The 22,391-nt window shown below is 50.5% G+C and overlaps 1 protein-coding gene across 1 annotated transcript in view; it reads left to right on the forward strand.

Moving 5' to 3' along the window:
* Positions 1-21,418, forward strand: part of RUNX3 (RUNX family transcription factor 3) — a 108,097-nt gene extending 86,679 nt beyond the window's left edge. Inside the window, 2 exon segments of the mRNA XM_020983129.2 lie at positions 10,041-10,193; positions 17,768-21,418. Coding sequence (XP_020838788.1) covers positions 10,041-10,193; positions 17,768-18,291 — 677 coding nt within the window. The 3' untranslated portion in view covers positions 18,292-21,418.
* The last annotated feature ends 973 nt before the right edge of the window (positions 21,419-22,391 follow it).

The raw sequence follows: 22,391 nt of genomic DNA on the forward strand, positions 1-22,391 counted from the left end.
GAGCTGGGCCCTTCCCAGGCGCCAGCAGATGTGGGTCTCATCATCGATACGTAGGACCCTGAGTGGGTGTATTCCATGCTTCAGGCTCAGTGGAGTCAGGAGACCCAAATCCCAGCCCCAGTGTGGCTCCTCCTTGCTGGGTAGCTTACAGCCAGCCTTATCGCCATCATTCCTCCTAGTCATCGTTCCAGACTTTCTCCTCCTCTCCCAAGTCCCTAGCGTCAACCCTGCCCCGTTCTGCCACCGCTACCACCTCCATCCTCTGAGCCCCCATCGGTGGGTGACCTTACCTGCTACTTTCTCCAGAAGTCTGAAGCCTTCTCCTTTGGATGTTCTTTTCTCTACTTCTCTGTGTCATGACCCATTAGTCTCAGCACATGAAGTTGTCCCTTCTTGCCAAGGCTGGTGCCTTCACTTGTACCCTGGATTCCATCCCTCCCTGAGTTTGGCCCAGCCCCTCTCTCTTATGCATATTCAACACTCTCTCAACTAGCTTCTTACCCTTACCCTGAAAAAAGCAAACAAACCCAAAACCACTTTCTCTTGATCTGCCAACCCCTTCAGCCCTCTTCGCCCACCTCTCCTCCCCTTTCACCACCAAACTTCTAGAGTTACCTAGATTCACTGCCTACAGTTTCGCACCAACCACTCCTTCCTGCGCCCCTGGCAATCTGCCTTTTAATCTCACCACTCAAAGCTGCTCTTGCCAGTGACCCCCTTAAACACAGGGCTATGAATTTAGAGCTGGAAGGGACCTTCAGGGCCTCATTTCACAGGATGGGGAACTGAGGCTCAGACGGAGGCCAAGTGACTTATCCTGTCAGTCACCAGGTATTTAGTAAACGCTTACCATGGGCTGGGCACTGTACTAACTAAATACTGGGGATACCCAAGAAGAAGGCGAGAGCAGAGACCAGTCCTTTTAGGGGCTCACATTCTAATGGGAGGTGCAGCACGCGAAGAACCATGTACTGTGCCATGTACTATACTGTGAACCGCATGTATAGTACTATGAGCTCGCTCGCGCGCACTCTCTCTCTCTCTCTCCCTCTCTCTTCTCTCCTCTCTTTTTCTCTCTGTCTCTCCCTTTCTGTGTCTCTCCTTATGTGTGTCTCTTCCTCTTTTCTCTCTCTGTGTCTTTCTTCCTTTCTCTCTCTCTCTCTCTCTCTCTCTCTCTCTCTCTCTCTCTCTCTCTCTCTCTCTCTCTCTTTCTCTCCTCTCTTTTTCTCTGTTTCTCTTTTTCTCTGTCTCTCTCTTTCTCTGTCTCTCTTCCTCTCTTTTCTCTCTTTCTTTTCTCTTTTTGTCTCTCTCTCTGTCTCGTCCTCTCTATTCTCTGTCTCTGTCTCTGTCTCTCTCCTCTCCTCTCTTTTTTTCTCTGTCTCTCCCTTTCTCTGTCTCTCCTTATGTGTGTCCTTCTCTTTTCTCTCCCTGTGTCTTCCTTTCTCTTTGTCTCTCTCTATGTCTTCCTCTCTATCCTCTCTCTCTCTCCCTCTTCTCTCTTCTCTTTTTCTCTGTCTCTTTCTTTCTCTGTCTCTATGTGTCTCTCTCTTCCTCTCTTTTCTCTCTGTCTCTCTCCCTTTCTCTTTGTCTGTCTCTTCTTCTCTCTCCTCTCTCTGTGTCTCTTTCTCCTTCCTTTCCCTTTTTGTCTTGCTCTCGCTCTCTCACACACACACACACACACACACACACACACACACACACACACACACACACACACACACACACACCCCATAAATGGAAAGGAGTCTCAGAGGGAAGGCACCAGCAGCTGGGGGAGGGTAGAGGAGTGTAAGGAAAAGGGAGAAGGGTCTTCTGCTGTGGAAAGCAGGATTTGAGTTGAGACTTGACAATAAAGAAACTGAGAGGTCGAGGTGAGGTGGGAGGACAGCTGAGTGCGAAGACTCCATCTGGAGATGGAGTGTCAGGTTCACAGAATAACAGGAGGTGGGTGTCTCTGGATCAGTGAGTACCTGGAGAGAAGTAAAGTGTAAGAAGGCTGGAGAAGTTAGAAAGGAGCTAATCAGAAGACTTTATATTTGATCTTGAAAGTAATAGGGAGCTGCCGGAGTTTATGCAGAGAGGGGATTGTGACATGATCAGACCGACCTTTAGAGAAATCCCTTTGACGGTGAGTGGAAGATCAATCGGAGTGGAGAGAGACGTGGGGCAGGGGCATCAATTAGAAGCCTGTTCCCATAATCCAGGAAAGTGGTGATGAGGGCATGGACTAAGGTGGTGGCTTTGTGAGTGGAGAGAAGGGAGCATAGATGGGCAGTATTGTGGAGATAAAAATGACAAGATTTGGTGATGGATTGGATCTGTGGGGTGAGTGAAAGTGAGGATGATGCCAAAGGCCTGAGTTGGGGTGACTGGGAGGATGGGGGTCAGATAGAAAGAGGAGTTTGGAGCTGGGTAATGAATCTTCTTTTAGACTCATCATGCGTTGTGTTTAAGATGCTTTGGTGACGTTTGGCTGGAGACATCCACGAGGCAGTTGGTGATTTGGGGCTGGAACTCAGCAAACTAGTACTGGATGGATAAATCCAGGAGTCATCTGCATAGAGGTGGTAATTAAATGTACAAGAGCTAATGATCTCATCAAGTGAGAGAATAGAGTGATCGGTGGGCCCAGAACAGACCATGGTCTAGTGGGCATGACCTGGATGAAGATCCGGCAAAGGAGACTGAGAAGGAGCTGTGGGGAGGGTAGGAGGAGACTGAGGAAACAACCACATCATGAAAACCTGGAGAAGAGAGAGTATCCAGAAAGACAGGGTGACCATATTGTGAGGGTCTGAGGGAGCATTTGAACTCAGATCTCTCTGATTCCACCCAGTGTTATAAATACCACTATGACACCTAGATGCCTTGACCTTTATTTTGACACTGTTGGTCAACCTTTTCTTCCTGCACACTCCTCTTGGCTCCTGTGAGGATCTCTCCTGGTTCCCTTCCTATCTCTGACTGTTTCTTCTCCATCTCCACAATCCTCTTTCCGCCCTCTGAGCATTTGTATTCTGAGTCCCATCTCTGTCTCTGTCTCTGTTCCCTTTTCCCTCCCTCTCTCCCTCCATCATATAATGGCCAAAACAATTAGGCCAGACCACCCCTCTTCTCTACGACCATCAATGGCTCCCTGTTGCCTATAGGATAGCGTGTCTTACCTTGGCATTCAAGGTCCTCCATAAGCTGGCTGCAAGCTACCTTTCGAGCATTATATTCCGTCCTACACTTCCTGTTCCAGTCAGACTGTTCCTCCATGCCTGGAACACCCCCCTCCCCAATCCCTGCCAGCTGAGCACAGTGAGGAAACTGCAGGCCAATTGCCGTGAGTGGGTTTGTCCCCATTTCTGAAGCGCAGGCTCCCATGCTGCCTTTGTGGACCAGATGGAGAGAGGGTTAGCTGATAGATAGTTTGTGTAATTGAATGAGGACCTGGTTGAATGATGGGGACCCAAAGAGTTGTTGTTAATTGGTTCAGTGATGACCTGAAGTCTTCCAGTGCAGGCTGGACCACTGTTTGTTGGCCCCTAGTGGAGAGGGGATTTGGGGTCAGTTACTGGTTGGACTACTTGACTTTTAAAAGGCACCTTCCTTCTCTTGATATTCTGTGATCCTCTGACACTTTGGTTCTTCAGGCCTCTATTTTCTAAAACTGTAAATGGACAGGATTATCCTCACCTTCCAAGGATCAGAGGAGGTAACAGGAAGTGCTTGTAACATTGCTAGGGCTATATGAGAGTGAGCTGGGATTGTTTAAGGTGAAGGAAAAGCACCAGCGTTCTTCCAGTCCCCATAATCAGGGATGGGTTTAGAATGGCCAGGCTCAACCCAGTCTTGCCCCTCCAGAGTGTCATATGGAATAATCATAGAGGGTAATAATTATTAGGATTCAGTATGGGCCAACCTCTCTCATTTCATGGATGAGGATGAAATGCCAGAGAATTTGAGGGCCTTGCCCAGGGTCACAAAGCTAGCATCAGAGGTAGGATTCAAAGGCAGGTCCTCTGATCATAAGTCTAGTGGTGAATGGCCTCCAGGGCTCAGGATTCTCCCATGTCAGGCCTTTCAATCTCTCATCTCCCGCTGTGAGGTGTTCTGGCTGCCAGGTCCACCCTGCCTTCTCAGCCCCGCCTTCTCAAAGACACAGACATTCATCAGCATCCCAGGTCACCATGGCCTTTGGGACCTTGTCAAAGGATCAGGGCAGTTTTCGAGTTGTTTTCTTTTCCTTCTCCTCTTTTTAATCTGGCTTTGCAGAGACAGCTTCCAGTCATTGTAAATCTCCTGAGAAGCCACTGCTATTGCAACACCGTGCCCCCCCCCCGCCCAGCCCCTTCCCCTGCCACCTCGGGCTGGGCAGAGACAGTAGAGTCTGTGTCTGGGTCCGCCAAGGGGGCCGGTGCCAAGAGCGGCATGACCTGATGTCGTAAGCAGGCCCACTTCAAACGAGGGAAGGATGTGTTATCCCGGGCCTCAGAAGGCTCTCTTCCCCTGGGTCAGGCTGGGCTGGGCTGGGGGCTTTGGGGTTTTTTGTTTGTTTACTTCTTCTAATACCCCTGAGCACCACTCCTCTCTCCCTCCCTGTCCTTTTCCTCTCTGCCCTGAGATCCAGCTGACTGTACCCTAGGGCCCTAGACCTTCAGTTTTGGTAAGCTGAGCTCCTCCCCTCCCCGGATCCCCCGTACCTCCTCACCTACTCCCCTGGCCAAGATGTGTCCTCATGGAGGCAAGGGGACTCATTCATTCATAGCATAAGAGCAATTAAACTTGAGAGGTTTGGGAGGCAGAATGATATTGGAGCCAAAAATGCTGCTTTTGATCTCAGAATCACAGGATAATAGCTGGAGCTCGGAGGGGCTTCAGATGCCATATGACACAGCTCCCTCATTTTACAGATGAGGAAACTGAGGACCAGTGAAACAAATTGACTTCCCAAAGTTAATAACACAAGCAGGATTTGAGCCCAGGGCCTCCGGCTCCAGAGCCAACATTCTTTCCACAGATTTGAATCCCAGCTTGGCCACATTATAGATTTAGGGTGAGAAGGGACCTCACAGGCCAGCCCCCTCCCCCTCTTCAGTTGAGGTAGCTGAGGCCCAGGAAGCTTCAGTTAATTGCCTAAGGTCATACCTGTCAGAGGTGAGATTTGAACTCAGGCCCTTTGAATCCAGAGACTGTGCTCTTTCCCACTACATCTCTGCCTTGCAGTCTGTCTCATCTCTCTGTACCTCAATTTTCTCCTCCATAAAATGAGAGGAGTAAGACCAGATGATCACTAGTGTCCCTTCTTGTGCTGTTATATAATGTGCATAAAAGCACTTTGCAAACCTTGAACCTGTATCAGTATTGGTCTTTGTTAGTAACATACTGAGAGTGTCTGCCTCCCTCCCACCCCTCCCATGTCTTGTAGATGAGAAGACTGAGGTCACCCAGAGACTTGGGAGACTCCTGACTCCCCATCCAGTGCCTTTCCCAATTCCTATTTATTCAAGGAGTGTTTATTAAGCTTCTCACATTGGCCAGGCATGCTTGGCCTCAGGCATGAGAAACACAGTTTAAATAAGGCGATAAAGGGTCATTCTGCCTTCATGGAGCTCCTAGGCCCCCTGGGGGGGGGCCAGGATTAGAGTTTGGACACATATCTTAATGCATCAGAGAGTGCAGGGTTCTCCAAGGCCCAGGGGGAAGGTTAGGACTGTCGGGAAATCTGGACAAATGTCCCGGAGAGAGTGACGGCTGAGATTGGCTCTCAAGCCAGTCTAGGATGCAAGGGATAGCATTGGAGGTGTGAGGAAGTGCAAGCAGGGAGGCAGGAGAAGGCAGGCTGTGCCTAAGGAATTCAGACCTGATGGGTGTTTTCAGGTTTATTTTGTTTGAATTCCTAATTTGGGGGTCACACCTAGGAGTTCATTGGTATACAGGTGTTGGTAACCTTTTTTGTGTTGTGGGTTCCTTGGGAAGTCTGGTGAAACCTATGAAATTCTTCTCAAAATGTTTTAAAATGCATAAAACAAAATCCTCAGGATCATGAAAAAAATCAATTATATTGAAATACAGTTATCAAAATGTGTGTTTGTTGGGTTTTTTTTTTTAATCTGTGGACTCCAGGTTAAGAATCTTTGGTGTAGGGAATTCTTGTTGAAGAAACTTCCTCATCCAAAGGATCTTTTAAAGGTTCTTATAAAAACTGGAAAAAAAAAAGTGAAATAAGCCCCACAGTATATTGGCAGCTATTCTGCAGTTTATAATCTTAGAGAATTACCTAGGGCTGTTAGCAGATTGAGTGACTTGCCCGGGGCCACAGAAGTAATAAACATCAGAGGGGAGATTTGAACCCCAGTTTTCTGATTCCAGAGTTTTGCTGTTCCCTCTGCACGTTGAGGAGGGCATGATGTCAGCTCAGGGGATACCCGCTCAAATCCCTTCCTGGTCTCCCCCTCTTGGCGGCCCCTCCCTTTGGAAATGGCATCATATTTTTATTCACCTATGTACATTATGTTCCCCCCAGTAGAACATTAAGCTCCTTGAGGTCAAGGAATATTTCTCATTTTATATTTGTATTTCTAGGTCCTGGCACAGCGCCTGGCATGTAGTGGTGGTGGTGGGTAGTGATAGTAGGGATAGATAGATAGATAGATAGATAGATAGATAGATAGATAGATAGACAGATGTTGAATGGTGGTAGTATAAGTGGTCATGGTAGTGATAGCGGTGAATGGTGGTAGGGTAAGTGGTTGTGGTAGTGATGGCGGTGAATGGTGGTGGCGTAAGTGGTTGTGGTAGTGATGGCGGTGAATGGTGGTGGCGTAAGTGGTTGTGGTAGTGATGGCGGTGAATGGTGGTGGCGTAAGTGGTTGTGGTAGTGATGGCGGTGAATGGTGGTGGCGTAAGTGGTTGTGGTAGTGATGGCGGTGAATGGTGGTGGCGTAAGTGGTTGTGGTAGTGATGGCGGTGAATGGTGGTAGAGGTGAGTGGAAGTGAATGGTGGTGAGAGTGATAGGTAAGAGTTGAAGGTGGGGAGAATGGTCGTTAGTGGTAGTGGTAGATTATAGTAGCAAGGGCTGACGGTGGTGGTTGAAAATAGTGATGGTGGGGGTGGATGGTGGTGGTAGTGGCTGATGGTGGTGGTAGGTGGTGGTAGCAACTTAGGTTTACATAGGGCCTTAAGGTTGCCAAGTACAGTATCATTTAAAACTCACATCGTCCCTGGGAGATGGGTGCAGTTATTCCCCCATTTTACAGATGAAGAAACCAAGGCTTAGAGAGGTTATTCTCCCAAAGTCTCTGAGGCAGCATTTGAACCTAGCTTTTCCTGCCTCCAGTCTAGGCTGTGAGCTGAAAGGGACCTCAGAGTTCCCCCAGTCCAATGTCTCTTACTTTATAAATGAGGAAACCGAGGCCCAGAGGGGTTAGGACCCACAAGTAGTCCCAGACAGAATAGGTGCTCTTACTCCAGGCCCGTGACTCCAAGTCCGCCAGTCTTTCCACCATACCTCAGTGTAACTCCTACACCACACTGCCTTTCTAAATAGATGATTAATCAATGTTTAATATTCCATTTGAGAAACATGAGGCCCTGGGGAAGGGCTGATGACTAAGACAGTGTTTGGAGCATGTCTGTTTGAGCACTTAGAGCTTCTGAGCGCAGAGCCCCTTTGTAGGAGCCTTGGGGGCCCATCGGTTGCTTCCCCTTTCCCCGTCCTCCTGAGTAGAAAGGAGCCCTTTTCCTCTCTGCCACTGGTTCAAACACAATGGCAGAGGGCCTTTGGGCTCCCCAGGATGCTCTGGGGGGCAGGCCATCCCTCACTCCAGCCCAGCACGACAGCCCTAGCAGCCTCTGTCACCGCTTGTCACAACACTGGAGTCCAGGGTAACATCTCAGGGGCCGCTGATTTCATTTTCCAGATGGTAGCCCATCAGATGTATGAAGACAGCAGCTGGGTTGCCCGATCTTCTCCTCTCCCATTAGACTGGATGCTCCTTGAGGACAGGGGAAGCCATCAGTCTCTTTTTGTATCCCTTGCACTTAGCACCGTGCCTGGCACGTAGTAGGCGCTTAATAAATGCCTGACTCACCGACTTACGTCCTTGCGCGTCTCCTATGACCTGGTCCCCAGCCCTTTCGCCATTCTTGGGGTGGACTTCAGCTTGGCATCCCCCTTCCCTAAATGATCTCTCCATGGTGTCTGACCGTGGTGAAAGGCAGCCCTTTCCCACCCCAGCCAATCCACTTCTTCTAATAGGGCCCCAAATCGCATTCCCTCTTCTTGGCTGCCATTGTCATATGTAGGACAGGACAAACCAAGTGAACAAGCAGTTATTAAGTGCTTGCTGTGTGCTCGCCATTGTGCTAAGTGCTGGAGAGCACCCCCTCCCAAGAAAGGTAAAAACCCTGCCCTCAGGGAGCTTGCAGTCCAATGAAGGGAGACAATATACAAACAGAACTATGTACACACAAGATGTCTACAGGATTAAACTGGAGATCATCGGTAGAGGGAAGGCACTTGTATTGAGGAGATTCGGGAAAGGCTTCTTGTAGGGGATGAGCCGTTAGCTGGGACTTGATGGAGGCCAGGGAAGCAGGGAGGTGGAGATGAGGGAGGGCAGTCCAGGCATGGTGAACAGCCAGAGAACATGCCTGGAGCTGAGAGATGGAGGGTCTTGTTCATGGAACAGCCAGGAGGCCCAAGTCACTGGGTCTTGGGGACCGCGGAGGGGAAGAGGGTGTAAGAAAACTGGAAAGCTAGTGAGGGGCCAGGTTACAAGTGGCCTTAAATGCCAAGCCAAGCACCAGTGGGAAGGCTGGTCCGTTTGGGTTCTGGCCTCGGCGCCGCCCCCGATACTACCACATGGCTTTGGCCAAGACTCTTCCCCTCTTTGGACACCAGTTCACCTCTACCATAAAGGGGTTGGACTCAGATAATCTCCCAAGAAAGGGACGTGGGATCGTGCTGTGGAAAGAGCCCTGGATTGGAAATCCGAGAACCTGAGTTCTCGGCCCTGCTGATAAGCACCTGTGTGACCCTCTCTTTCCTCATCTGTAAAGTGAAGGGATTGAACCAGGTGATTGCTAAGATCTCCTCAATCTTTAAAAACTTCCTGCAATGACCCTCTCAGGGGAGGAGCTACAGGTGCATAAATTTCCATGGAAGGAGCTGAATGGTAAAGTGGAAATTAAGATCTGGGTTCAAATGTCAGCTGTGCTACTTCCCACCTGTGTGGAAAGTTAGCTTCAGTTTCCTTCTGTGTAAAAGGGAAATTGAGATCCGTATTCCTGCCTCACAAAGGTGTCTGGAAAGCACTTTGCAAACCTTAAAACTATCTCCTAAGTGAAGTTTTCCCTTATTTCCCTCCCTCTACCCCTCCCCCACCAGTTATTATCATGTTCTCCCTCTTGAAGTTACTCTGCATATACTATGTATCTACTTGTGTGTAGGTGTGTGTTATATTCTCCCGCACACGCACCCCATAGAACGTAAACTTCTTGAAGGCTGGCATTGCTTTGCTTTTGTCTTTGTATTCTCAGTGCTTCGAGTAGAGAAGGGTTGCTTAATAAATGTTGACTGAATTGAATTATTCTCATCATCTTTTAGGGAGCTAGTAGCAGCCACCAAGGTGCATCACCCCTCCCCCAGCCTCCCAAGGTTTTGCTTATGTTTCAGAGTGTGGGACTTAGAGCAGAAAGAAGTCTTCATCCCATCCAGCCCCCTCAGCTTACAGAGGAGGAAACTGAGGCCTGGAAGGGTGAAATAACTTGCCAAGGTCATACAGTAGCAAAGTCGGGGTTCAGGCTCATGTTCTCAAATGCCAGATCCGGTGCTGCTTCCATTCTGTCATCCTGGCTCTCCATCATGGGAGACCCAGGCTGAGACCTTTCAGTGAGATCCCAAGGAAACCCTTCCTGGCGGGGTCATGGGGGAGATTGTGAAATCTTTCCTTCCCTGGGTTAGTAGAGGCAAGAGACGAGGTGGGGATGGATGACGACAAGGCAAACTCCTGGAACTCGATGCTGACAGACACTTCCTCCCTCCTCTCAGGGCACAGGCAGAAAATGGAAGACCAGCCGAAGGCCTTTCCTGATCGATTTGGTGAGCTGGACCGGCTTCGAATGCGAGTGACGCCAACAACCCCTAGTCCCCGGGGCTCCCTGGCCACCTCTGCTCACTTCAGCACTCAGGCTACAGCACAAGGTACAGGGGCAGTGCCCGGGAGAGGGAGGGAGCAGGGGAGGGGAGTGATAACAGCTAATCCTTCTTGGAATAGATTGACAGCTCTGCCTGCATGTTGTCTTTTTGTTTGAATATAAGCTTCTGAGGGCAGGGACGTGTTTTCACCCTTACTTGTATCCTCACAACTTAGTTCTTGGGGTATAGTAAGTGTTTAATAAATACTTTTGCCCTGCCCTCAAGGACAGGGGCAATTAGGTGGCAGAGTAGATAGAGTGCCAGGCCTGGAGTCCAGAAGATGGTCTTCCTGAGTTCAAACCTGGTCTCAGACGCTTCCTAGCTATGTTACCCTGGACAAGTCACTTTACCCTGTTTGCCTCAGTTTCCTCATCTTTCAAATGAGCTGGAGAAAGAAATGGCAAACCACTCTAGTATCTCTGCCAAGAAAACCCCAAATGGGGTCAAAGGAGGGTTGGATAGGACTGAAATGACTGAACACAAAAGGATTTTGTATTCTAACAAAGAAGAATATGTATATACAGAAGTATATAGTTCCAGGGTAGTGGGGGGCATTATGAAATAAGGTCACTGTTTTCTGGAGGCCATACCCAAAAGTGGAATTCAGAAGAGGGAGAGAACCGTTCCAGGTACAGGGAACAGCATGGGCAGAGCTAGGCGTAGATAGGGTGAGAACTAGGGGCAGGGGAAGGTACAGATTCCCTGGAAGGTGGAAGACCTAAAGGGAAGATAAGCCTGGGCAGGCAAATGAGAGCCAGGCTGTGGATGGGGCCTTGGAGGCCATGGGGAGCCACACAGCATTTTTGAACAGGAAAGAGATACAATCTTAGGGCATTAGAAATAGCGCTTGAACAGGAGGTGGGAAGGATGGATTGGGGAGTAGTGGGGGAAGAGAGGGAAAGCAGAAATGGCAGGGGATGAATGGAAGGTTCACAGTGCTTTTTCCTCATCCCTAAAGAAGCTGGGTGGTAAAGGTATGGAACTGGGTGACCTGCCCCAGGTTACTCATCCAGATGGCTGTACAAGCCAAGATAGGAACTCAGGCCTCCCAACTCCAAGGTCACGGTGCTTTCTACTGGGCATGCTGTCCTGGCAGGCCTGCCAGAGATATTGGGACGTGCTGGGCAGGCCACACTGAGCCCCTGCCAACTGGGATTACTCCCCCAGGGAATCGAGGGCATCAGAGGGGAAGGGATGCCTGGGAACCCTCCCCAGCTTGCTCCGATGAAATCCCCTGCAACAGCCATGCTGTTCCAAGCAAGAGCTGACAGTACCCCAGTTAGACATCAGAACAGGGAAGCCAGGCTCAAAGGGGGCTTCTCTTTCTTGCAGAGCCTTGGAGACAGAGGGCTAACTCCCTGGGATGACTGGGGGCAGCCCTGGCTGAGACAGAAAGGGAAGAGAAGGGCCTAAGCATTTATGTAATGCCTGCTATGTGCCCGGCATGGTGCTCAGCACTTTACAAGTATCATCTCAGTGCCTGGGCTGGAAGGGAGAGGGCCTGTTTCTTAATGCCTGTGTAAGAGTGGGGAAATCACCTGCCCTTGCTCAGACTCAGGCCCTTCCTTTGTAAAATGAGGAAGCTGAACTCGGTGAACTCTGATGTCTTTTCCAATTTAGAACTGGCATTAGGACCCTGTGAGCTTCGGACTGGGAGGGGCCTTAGAACACAGGATCTCAGAGCTGGGAAGGGCCTTAGAACACAGGATGTCAGAGCTGGGAAGGGCCTTTAGAACACAGGAAGTCAGAGCTGGGAGGGCACTTAGAACACAATGTCAAAGCTGGGAGGGCCCTTAGAACCCCAGAAAGTCAGAGCTGGGAAGGGCCTTAGAACACAGGATGTCAGAGCTAAGGGTGTCCTTAGAGCACAGAATGTCAGTGATGGGAGGGCCCTTAGAACACAAGATGTCAGAGCTGGGAGGGCCCTTAGAACATAGAATGTCAGAGCTAGGTGTATCTTGGAGCACAGAATATCAGAGCTGGGAGGGAGCTTAGATGACAGAATGTCAGAGCTGGGAAGGCCTTTAGAACACACAATGTCAGAGCTAGGTGTGTCCTTAGAGCACAGAATATCAGAGTGGGGGGAGGGTTAGAACATAGCAAATCAGAGATAGAAGAGACTTTAGAACATGGAATGTCAGAGCAAAAAGGCAAGGTTCAGTTCAACTCAAGAAACCTTTCTCAAGTACCTCCCATAGGTCAGGCACTGTGCAGGGCTCTGAGAATACAAAGACATGAACTCGACAGTTCTTTCAAGAATATTCTAGACTTTTAGAACATAGAATGACAGGATTAGGAGGGACCTTAGAACGTAAGATATTGGAACATAAAATGTGAGACCTGGGAAAGACCCCAGAATATCGTTTTTGTTGATGAACGAGTCCAGAGATTCTAGAAAGGTAGAAGACAGAAAATTGTAGCTTGAAGGACCCTGAGAACCTAGAATATAAACACAGATCATGATCTTGGAAATTCAGAGGATGTCAGAGGATGTTCCAAGAGGCCTCGGAACATAGACTGTGTGTCTGTGTTTGTCTATATGTGTATTTTTTTTTAAATTTCTTTGCTTTCCTCTGATCTGGTTATTTTACATGACTTATAAAACCATCACCTAAGTTATAGCTAGTAAATAAATAAACCTTTTACTCCTAATATGTTCAACACCTGAACAAACAGACTTTGCTGCCTCTTCTCTATCGGTCCTGGCTCGTCTCCTGATGTAGTGAGTGGGCCCTCAGGAGCAGAGGCCTCATGCAGGTGTGCTCCCAGAATGGCCCCTTCCTCTCACACAAAAGGCATCATTTGTGAAAGGTGACTGGGAGTCTGGTTCTAAGGGCACCTCGGCCTCCACCGAGGGATCTTCCTTTCTTTGCAGGGGTGCATATTAGGGTGTAGTGTAAAGTCCCTGGAGGCCATAGGCAGAAAGGGACAGGGGGAGCCAGAATGAGACACAGGTCTTTAGGCCTGGGCTACAGTTCCCTCCCTCCCCTGTACTGATGCTGCCTGAGAAAACATTGGCCAAACCCACACCCTGCCGCCCTGGTGGGAAAGGTCCAGAGAGCTCAGCCCTGATTGGCTCATCCTGGTCTAAGTTATTACATCCTACATCCTAAGGGCCCTCCCATCTCTGACAGCCTGTGTTCTAAGGCCCCTCCCAGCTCTGACATCCTGTGTTCTAAGGGCCCTCCCAGCTCTGGCACCCTGGGTTCTAAGGGCCTTCCCAGCTCTGATCTTCTGGGTTCTAAGACCCCCTCACAAGATCTGACGTTCTCTGTTCTAGGGTATGCAATGTTCCTGAAGACAGGAACTATTTAATTTGTGTCTTTGCTTCTCCAAAACCTGATCCAGTGAGTGATATATTTATCAGAAGTTTGTTGATTGACTGACTGACCACCTCCCTGTCTCCCCCTTTCCTTTGTACCCTCCTCCCTCAGCAAGAGGCTTGGGGCTGCCAGTCTGGCAGGCTGTCTTGGCTGCCTGTTGATTTAGAGTATCCCTTGCTCCGGGCAAAACCACTGCCCCTCCACAGCCCTAGTGACAGCAGGGCTGTGGGGGGAGGAAGCAAGCTGACTGTGAGCTTGTCCCCATGGCTTTGGTGACTGAGAACCTGGCCCTGTTGGCCTAGGGGGACCGAAGGGGGCCAGATCAGAGCCACTTTTGACTAGGGCTGAAATACAGTAGCTGCTTCTGGGGGAAACCCAGAAAGATCATTCACTGGCCTGAAGTCAGGAGACACCCCAGAGCAAAGTGGGAATCTACACGCTGCTGCTGCTGCTTGGTCTCTGCGTGTGACCGGAAGCAGGTGGTTCACCTAAACCCCTGGGGGCTCGGTGTCCTTTTCTGTTGAATGACGGGGTTGGCCTGGAGTACCTCAGTGTCCTAGTCTGACCTGTCAGATCGAGGTAAACCAAGGAGAAGGAGAGAAAGCTGGTAGGATCTTTGGGAGCTGTGTGAGGTGAGGTCTGGGGATGATGCCATGGGAAGATGAAGATGGCGCCTGTGCAGTCTAGGAAAACATCTAGGGAGATGTGTCTTCACTGCCCCACAGAGAAGGGATCAGTCTCATTCAGCTTGGCCCCAGAGGGCAGAACACGAGGCCCAAGAGGGAGAGTCATCAAGAAGCCAATGGAGCATCAGGAAGAACCAGCCATCCGGGCTCCTCGTCCTTGGAGGCCTTCGAGTAACGGCTGGGTGACCACTTAGGGGAGATTTCAGAGCAGGGACTTTTATTCAGAACAAAGTAGCCTTGGCGGTCTCCCCACTGGGGCTGGCCATGCCCAGGCCCAGGGATCGAGGGATGATGCCATGGAATGATGAAGATGGGGGCTGTGGAATCTAGCTGGGAGGGCACCTAGAACACAGAGTGTCAGAGCTGGGAGGGCCCTTAGAACACAGGATGTCAGTGCTGGGAGGGAACCTAGAACACAGGATGTCAGTGCTGGGAGGGGCCTTAGAACACAGGATGTCAGCTGTGGGAGGGGCCTTAGAACACAGGATGTCAGAGCTGGGAGGGGCCTTAGAACACAGGATGTCAGCGCTGGGAGGGAACCTAGAACACAGGATGTCAGCGCTGGGAGGGGCCTTAGAACACAGGATGTCAGCACTGGGAGGGGCCTTAGAACAGAGAATGTCAGAGCTAGGAGGGCACCTAGAACAGAGGATGTCAGAGCTGGGAGAGTCCTTAGAACACAGGATGTCAAGCTGGGAGGCCTTAGAACACAGGATGTCAGGACTGGGAGGGCCCTTAGAACACAGAATGTCAGAGCTAGGAGGGCACCTAGAACAGAGGATGTCAGAGCTGGGAGGGCCTAGAACACAGGATGTCAGAGCTGGGAGGGCGCCTAGAACACAGGATGTCAGAGCTGGGAGGGGCCTTAGAACACAAGATGTCAGAACTGGAAGGGCCCTTAGAACATAGGATGTCAGAGCTGGGAGGGGCCTTAGAACACAGGATGTCAGAGCTGGGAGTTGCCTTAAAATATAGTTTCCACATCAGAGAGTTCCACCAGGAGTGCTGCCCAACATAGCAAATGCCCCCATTTCATATCAAGTGCCTCAAATAGTCACACAGGTCATAAGTGACAGATCTGGGTTTCCAAACCAGCTTTTCTCATTGCAGATTTAGTGCCCTGCTCACAGCACCATGTGAGGTGGGATTTGAACCCAGTACTCTGTCCATTCTCTCCTCCAGGGACCACATGGCCCTTCCTCTTTCTCTCCCACCCCCAGCCTCCCCTGCTCACCCTGCGTGAGCAGGCTGGGGGATATCACTCTCTTTTTCTCCCCTTGGCCTCCCACATTCCCACCTCTAGCTGGCCTTCCTCCTTTGGGGTTTCTGTCTTCATCTATTAATAGCTGGGAGCCCCCCCCCCTCAGCTTCTGTTTATCTGCTGACCACCAGGCAGGCCCAGGCCTCGGGGCCTCAGCCCCATTCCCTTTTCCTGGGAGGAAGCAGCGGCCCTGGGGTTGTTCGGGGCGGGGCAGCCAGGCCTGCTCAAGGAAGGGGGGTAGAGCCCCAGTGGTCCAGGCACCTCAGCCTTTCTCCAGTCCCGCTCAGTTCGGGGATGGGGCCCAGGGCACCGCCCGACACAGAGAAATTCTTAGAGCTCAATGGGCTCATTCAGTGAGTGCAGCAGCCAGGGCAATTTTGAGAAGAAAATAAACATTTCCTTCCACTATTTTCATTGGCCAGCAGACAGCGGCAGTATGCATCTCAGGTTTCCAGGGGCCGCCCCTTGGCCCAGCCTCAGGAAGGGCGTGTGGGTAACATCGATGGAGCTGGTGCTGCTCTGTGTTTGGGGGGGGTCCTGGGGGCACAGGGAGGGCTCTGAGCCATTGATGGGCCTTAAGATGCTTCATCAGCTCCTGTGCCAGTGAAAGGCAGAGAAAGGGAAGCAGTTCGATGTGTCAAGGCAAAAAACCAACCCCCAGAAGTCAGTGAATCCCAGTTCTGCTCTTTACTCACCACATAAGGTCAGACAAATCACTTACCTTCTTTGGCCTTGACTTTCCTTGTCTGTAAAATGGGAGCATTGTGCTAAATGGTCTCTTAAGGGCCCTGGGTTCAAATCCCATCCCTGACACTCACCAGCCCTGTAACTGTGGGCAAGTCACCTAATATCTCTGAGCCTCAGTCACCTTGTCTTCAAAAAGGAGAAAATAAGAGACCTACTTCACCAGGTGCTTGTGATGATAATAATAATTACAATAATAATAGCTAGTATTCATATAGCTCTGTGTGCCAGGCACGGGGCCAAACACTTTACAAATATTATCTCATCTAATCCTCACAATTACCCTAGGAGATAGGTGCTATTATTCCCCATTTTATAGTTGAGGAAACTGAGGCAGGCAGAGATTTGGTGACTTTCCCAGAGTCCCAGAGCTAGTATCTGAGGCAGGATTTGAACCCAGGTTTCTGGTGTCCCAGGACAGCTCTCTGGCCGCTGCTGCCCCTATAGGCAATAGGAATGAGAGCTATTGCTATGGCCTGTGGCCCAGTCCAGCTCTGACATTGTATTCTAAGTCTAGGGTCAGAGAATTCAGAGCAGGGTGGACCATATCAGTCCCCCCAGCTCTGATGCCCCCACTTAACAGGAGAGAAAACTGAGGCCCGGAGTGGCTAAGTGATATTGCCTAAGACCATGCGTTGAGTTAGTGGCAGAGCTGGGACTCAGACCCAGATCTTCTCCTTCTCCATCGATCGCTCTTTCCACCAAAACGACCTGGAGCCAGTAGAACATAGAATGGTTTAGGTGTTTAGCAGTGAATCAGCAAGCGTGTATTCAGCACCTACCAGCTACCGGCCTGTGGCAGGCACTGTACAGAAGAAGACTGAGAATGAAACACCTCTCCCTCCGGGGACCTTCTGTTCTCGGAGGAGGAGAAGGAAGGGAACACGGGGGCAGGGGAGAATGAGCATTTTTATAGCACCTATGGTGCGCCGGGCACTGTGCTAAGCACATTTTACAAATTACCCTGGGAGCTGATATCCTCGTCCTGTGTCCTAAGCAGTCTGTGAATCTTCCTTAATCTCACAGGCTGGGGGCAACCCTGGGAGCAGATACAGCCTGGCAGCCTAGGAGGTTTTAAAGTTTTGGTACTCTGAAGATCCCTTTGAATGCTAACATTCTGTGTCCTGGGCCCCTCCCAGCTCGGACATTCTGGGTTCTAAGGGCCCTTCCAGCTCTGACATTCTGGGTTCTAAGGGCCCTTTGATTCTGACATTCTGGCTTCTAAGGGCCCTCCCAGCTCTGACATTCTGGGTTCTAAGGTCCCTCCCAAATCTGACTTTTTGTGTTCTAAGGTCCCTTTGATTCTGACATTCTGTGTTCTAAGGACCTTCCAAGCTCTGACATTCTGGGTTCTAAGGGCCCTTCCAGCTCTGACATTCTGAGTCCTAAGAGCCCTCCCAGCTCTGATGTTCCACGATCTCAGGCTTTTGTGTTGTGTTCTTCTCAGGCTGTCTACTACTCTAGAGCCTCCCCCAGGGCCCCTTACTCTTCTCCTTGCCCTGCCCCCTGATAACAACCCTAATAAACCTTCCCTGTTTTACTGATCAGTTCTCTTTCCTTTAACAGGCACATCTGACTTAAGTCCATTCTCCGATCCACGCCAATTTGATCGCTCTTTCTCCAGCCTGCCAGGCCTCCCAGAGCCTAGATTTTCGGACCCCCGGATGCATTACCCGGGGGCCATGTCAGCTGCCTTCTCCTACACGGCCAACCCCTCCCCCACAGGCATTGGCGGAATTAGCATGACCAGCATGCCTACGGCCACCCGCTTCCACCACACATACCTCCCCCCTCCCTACCCAGGCTCCACCCAGAACCAGAGTGGGCCCTTCCAGACCAATCCCTCCCCTTACCACTTGTACTATGGCACCTCCTCCAGTTCCTACCAGTTCTCCATGGTGGCCGGTGGGGAGCGCTCCCCCACCCGCATGCTGTCCTCCTGCACCAGCACCGGGCCGGGAAATAACCTCATGAACCCCAGCCTGGCCAACCAGAGTGATGGCGTCGAAGCTGACGGCAGTCACAGCAACTCCCCGACTGCCATGACCACCCCCGGAAGAATGGACGAGTCGGTATGGAGGCCATACTGATGGGCACCATGGAGGATGGGCCTCCCTGGGATCATCCTGTCCCAATCCTGACTCCAGGCCCCCATGGAGCGTCCCTGGCCTGAATCACGAGGCTCCAGGCAGGGCTTGGACAGCCGCACCAGAAGGGCCCCCTCTTTCCCAGGGAGAGGAAGACCTGAGACCTAGGGGAGGAAGGAAGCCAAGCTGTCAATACATCAAACTGACGGGCTGGGGTGGGTGGGGAATGAGTTTTAGTTGCTGACCGCTGTGTACATAGGACCCACCTTCCAAGAAACAACCAAAGCATCATGGAATGGGAAGCCCTTGGAAAACCTGGGCTCGGCCAGTGAGGCGCTGTGTGACCTCAGGCTGAGTCCCTTCCCCATCTGAGCTTCAGTTTCCTCTTCTGTAAAGTGAGGAAGCTGGACCAAAGGACCTCCAAGGTCCCTGCAGCTCCATATCTTAGGTTCTAAGGTTCCCTTCAGACACCAACGTTCGTTTCCCAGTGTTGTAAGGCGCCTTCACGTTTTAATGTTCTGTGTTCTGACATTGCTTCCAGTTCTAACGTTCGGGGCTCTGATGTTCCCTGTTCTAAGGTCCTTAAAGCAGCTCTAATGTTCTGTGGTCTAAGGTCCCTTCCTTCTCTAACCAGTGTTCTAAGGTCTCTTCTAGCATTCTGTGTATGTTCTATGATTCATTTCTTCCTGAATCCCCAAAGAGAAGGCAAATTTTCCCTTTCCCTCCCACCCAACAACCTCAGACTTTGTTATTCCTACTTCCCTTTTCCAAGGCCTGAATTCTACCCGCCAAAGAGTATTTGACTCCTTAGGACAGGGAGTCTACCTCTTCCTCAAGTAATAACCCAAAAGAGCACCATCAGTCACCAGGAAGGCCGCCCGCCTGCTTAGTTTCATGCTCCTGTCTCATCTGGTAAAGTGCCAGATGGCCTCTGCTCCTGGCCAGTGTCCCCTCACACTTTGAGAGCCAAAGGATGCCCCCAAGACCCTCCCACACCTTCCTGCTCCCTGCCTTTGCTGAACCCCATCGCTCTTTCGCAGCCGGGGTTGGGGTCTATAGGTGACAATATCGGGCCGAGAACACGATAGGACCATGGCTTTAGGGAGATCCAGTTCCTGGTGATATTGAGCCCAGGGCTTCCTTCTTTGGGACAGGGAGTCAGGCAGGTGATTGGTGGGAAGGCCTCCCAGTAAAGTCCACACACAGGTCCTTTGGCTGGGTACTAAAGGCAGGTCCCACTCCAGCTCTTGGTGGGCCCTGGGATGGGTCCCAGACCATCTGTTCCTCCTCTGAGCATCTTGCCCACCGAAGAAGAGTGCATTCCCAGAGGCCTTGGGGTAAAGGACCACTAACACCAGCCAGAGAGAGCCATAAGTTTGGCCTGGACAAACCACACCCACTCACCTTTCTCTTTTGGCTGTTTCCATTGGGGGACAGGGAGCTAGGTAAAGTTTTCCTTGCAGAGCAACTTTGTACATATGTATGAGGTGGGTGAAGAGGGTGGGGAGCAAAAGCGTAGAGATCTTTCACCCCAACATTGAGTGTGAAGGTGCTCATGGGAGCACGGGGAGCCCTGAACCAGAGACCAGAAGGCTTGCCTTGGCTGGGGCAGAGGATTAGCTTGACTGCACATTTACCCTCTCATCTTCAGTTTCTTCCTTGGAATAATGAGAGGGGTTGGATTGCATGACCCCTAATGGGCTTTTTCCACCCCAGTTCCATAATTTTTATGCTATCTAAGGCCCTGACAGTCTGACATCTCTGCGAAATCTCATGTTCTGTGTGCCACATCCCCCATCCCCAGCACTTAACATTCTGTTCTAAATACCACAGTGGAAGGGCCTTTCCAGCTGCAGCATGCTGTGATCAGTCTGTCACTCCATGTGGGAAGTTCCCATCTAGCTCTGATATCCTTCTAAGGCTGCTTGAGGTTCTGATGTTCTGTGTTCTAAGATCTCTCCCAGCTCTTACATTCTGTGTTCTAAGGGCCCTCCCAGCACTGACATCCTGGGTTCTAAGATGCCTCCCAGCTCTGACCTTGTGTTCTAAGGACCTTCTCTGTTCTAACATCTCCTGTTCTCAGGGCCCTCCCAGCTCTGGCATTCTCTCCAAGTTTCCTCTAGGCCAGTTCTCTATTTCCTACCTACAGTGCAGTCAATACCAGGTTCTTTTGTTATAGAAAATGACTGTTAAGTGAAATGAATTTGAGAAGCAAGAAGCATCTTGTACAAGACCTATCCATTGCCTCAAGTTTGCTGTAAGCAGATGAGAAAGCACTTATTTCTTTGAACTGTTTGCTGGGGTGTGGAAATTATTTCTAACAGGAAAAAAGAAAAGACCCTTTGTTGTATTGGGGTTTGTTGCAATGGGATTGCCCATCCTCTCCACCACCAAGCTCATGGCCTGCTCGTAGGAAGGCTTCCTGTGGATATAGGGAGCCATTATGAAGAGGTCACCCAAATTCTCCCCTACGTAATTACCTTCTTGCTGCATTCATTGGAGAAGAAGGCATAGTCACCACCTTCTCAATGACCCTATTTTCTTCAAACATCTTAACCCTGGCACTTTGAAATCTAAAAACCTACTGTCCTAGGGACCACCCCACCTTGTGTGGCCACAAGCTGGTAACCTTCCCGCCAGACCAGCCGTACAGATACCAGCAGAAACATGCTTCCCACTAGGCTGTGACTTCTTCCTCCTTGTGGTCCCCACCCAGCTCCATGTTCATCAGCTGAGGCAGGGTCTCATACCCTGATCTCCACCTAGAAAGAGAGTAGAACAGGGCCACCCCTGTACGTAGCAACAGGAAAAGGGAGGAAGGGTCCAACATGCTGCTGATGGCAGGAGACAAGTGGCCAGGTTTCTCCACCTGCCCAGGCAAAGGATGCCCTACCATTCCCATGCCCGGATACCAACGCTGCCCCTGTGTCTTTTGAAAACTTCGCTTCCCCACCCCATCCCCCTCTGTTGTTGGGTGGTGAAAATAGGCTTTGCACTGTAATTTGCTTGAGTGTCCAGAGTATTTTTAATGCTTGTATGGTAAACTTGGGTCTGCCTTCTGTACTATTTAATGGCAAAGTCCAATTTTGTTGTACTTGTTATAATAATATAATTCTGAGAGACATTGAAACATCCCAACCTAAGGCTGTCTCTGTGTGCGTGTGCGTGTGTGTGTTATGTGTGTGTGTGTGTATGTTTTAGTATGTGTGTGTGCCGCCTACTGGCCCTTAGGGCAAAGCCAACAGGATGCTGCCAGTTGGTGTAATAGAGTTGAATGGAATGGTCACTTAGGGTGACTAAAGAAGAAGCCAACCAATAAAAAGCCTGAGTCCATAGCCTCTGTCCCTCCTGGTTTGCTCTGTGTGGGAAAGAGGCCATGAGATTGGCCTTCTTCGGAGCAGGCCACCTGGGTGGTGGTGTAGGGTGAGATGGTGCTGGTGCACACCTGATTTCCCAGACTGCCTCTCTGGCCCATTTTCTCACTACTATGGAGCTTCTCACCTTGCACTAATAAACAAGTGGTCACAGCTCTCTCTGCTGTTCCTTCCGAGCAGCTGCTGGCTGCCTTTCAGGGCCTGGAGGCCCAGCTGTTTGAGCCGGTGGAAGACAGCCCCTGATTTACTGTCAACCCTAGAACCTAGGAGGAGAGTGGAGAAAACCAGGAACTTCAAAAGCAATTAGATGTGCTGTTGTTAGGACTGGCTTCTGATTAACTTTTTTGTTTGTCCTCATGCTTTTAAAATGGGCTCTCCAAGGCCCAGTAGGGATCAGGCCCTATATCAAAACTCAGTGACCACAAAAGTCCATTTCATTATTCACCCCTAAACTGTGTATCTCCATTCCCCATTCCCCTAAGCCCTTCTAATCACGTTCTTCCAACTCTCCCTTCTTATTCCCTGTCTCCCCAGGCTGGGGCGGGACAGAGGTAGAGGGTAGAGACTCCAGGGTTCACTGGTGTCTACCATTAGCTCAGGGTGGGAATCTGCAAAACAAAGATTATTTTAAAAGGGAAGGGTTTGATTGGAGGTTCCAAATTTCCATATGGCTGTGGGCTGCTTCAAGAGTTGGGTGCCATCAGAAAGCAATGGGGTAGAGGGAGAGAG

The sequence above is a fragment of the Phascolarctos cinereus genome, unplaced genomic scaffold (genome assembly GCF_003287225.1).
Source record: "Phascolarctos cinereus isolate Bilbo 61053 unplaced genomic scaffold, phaCin_HiC Scaffold_726;HRSCAF=1367, whole genome shotgun sequence".
Classification (NCBI taxonomy): Eukaryota; Metazoa; Chordata; class Mammalia; order Diprotodontia; family Phascolarctidae; genus Phascolarctos; species Phascolarctos cinereus.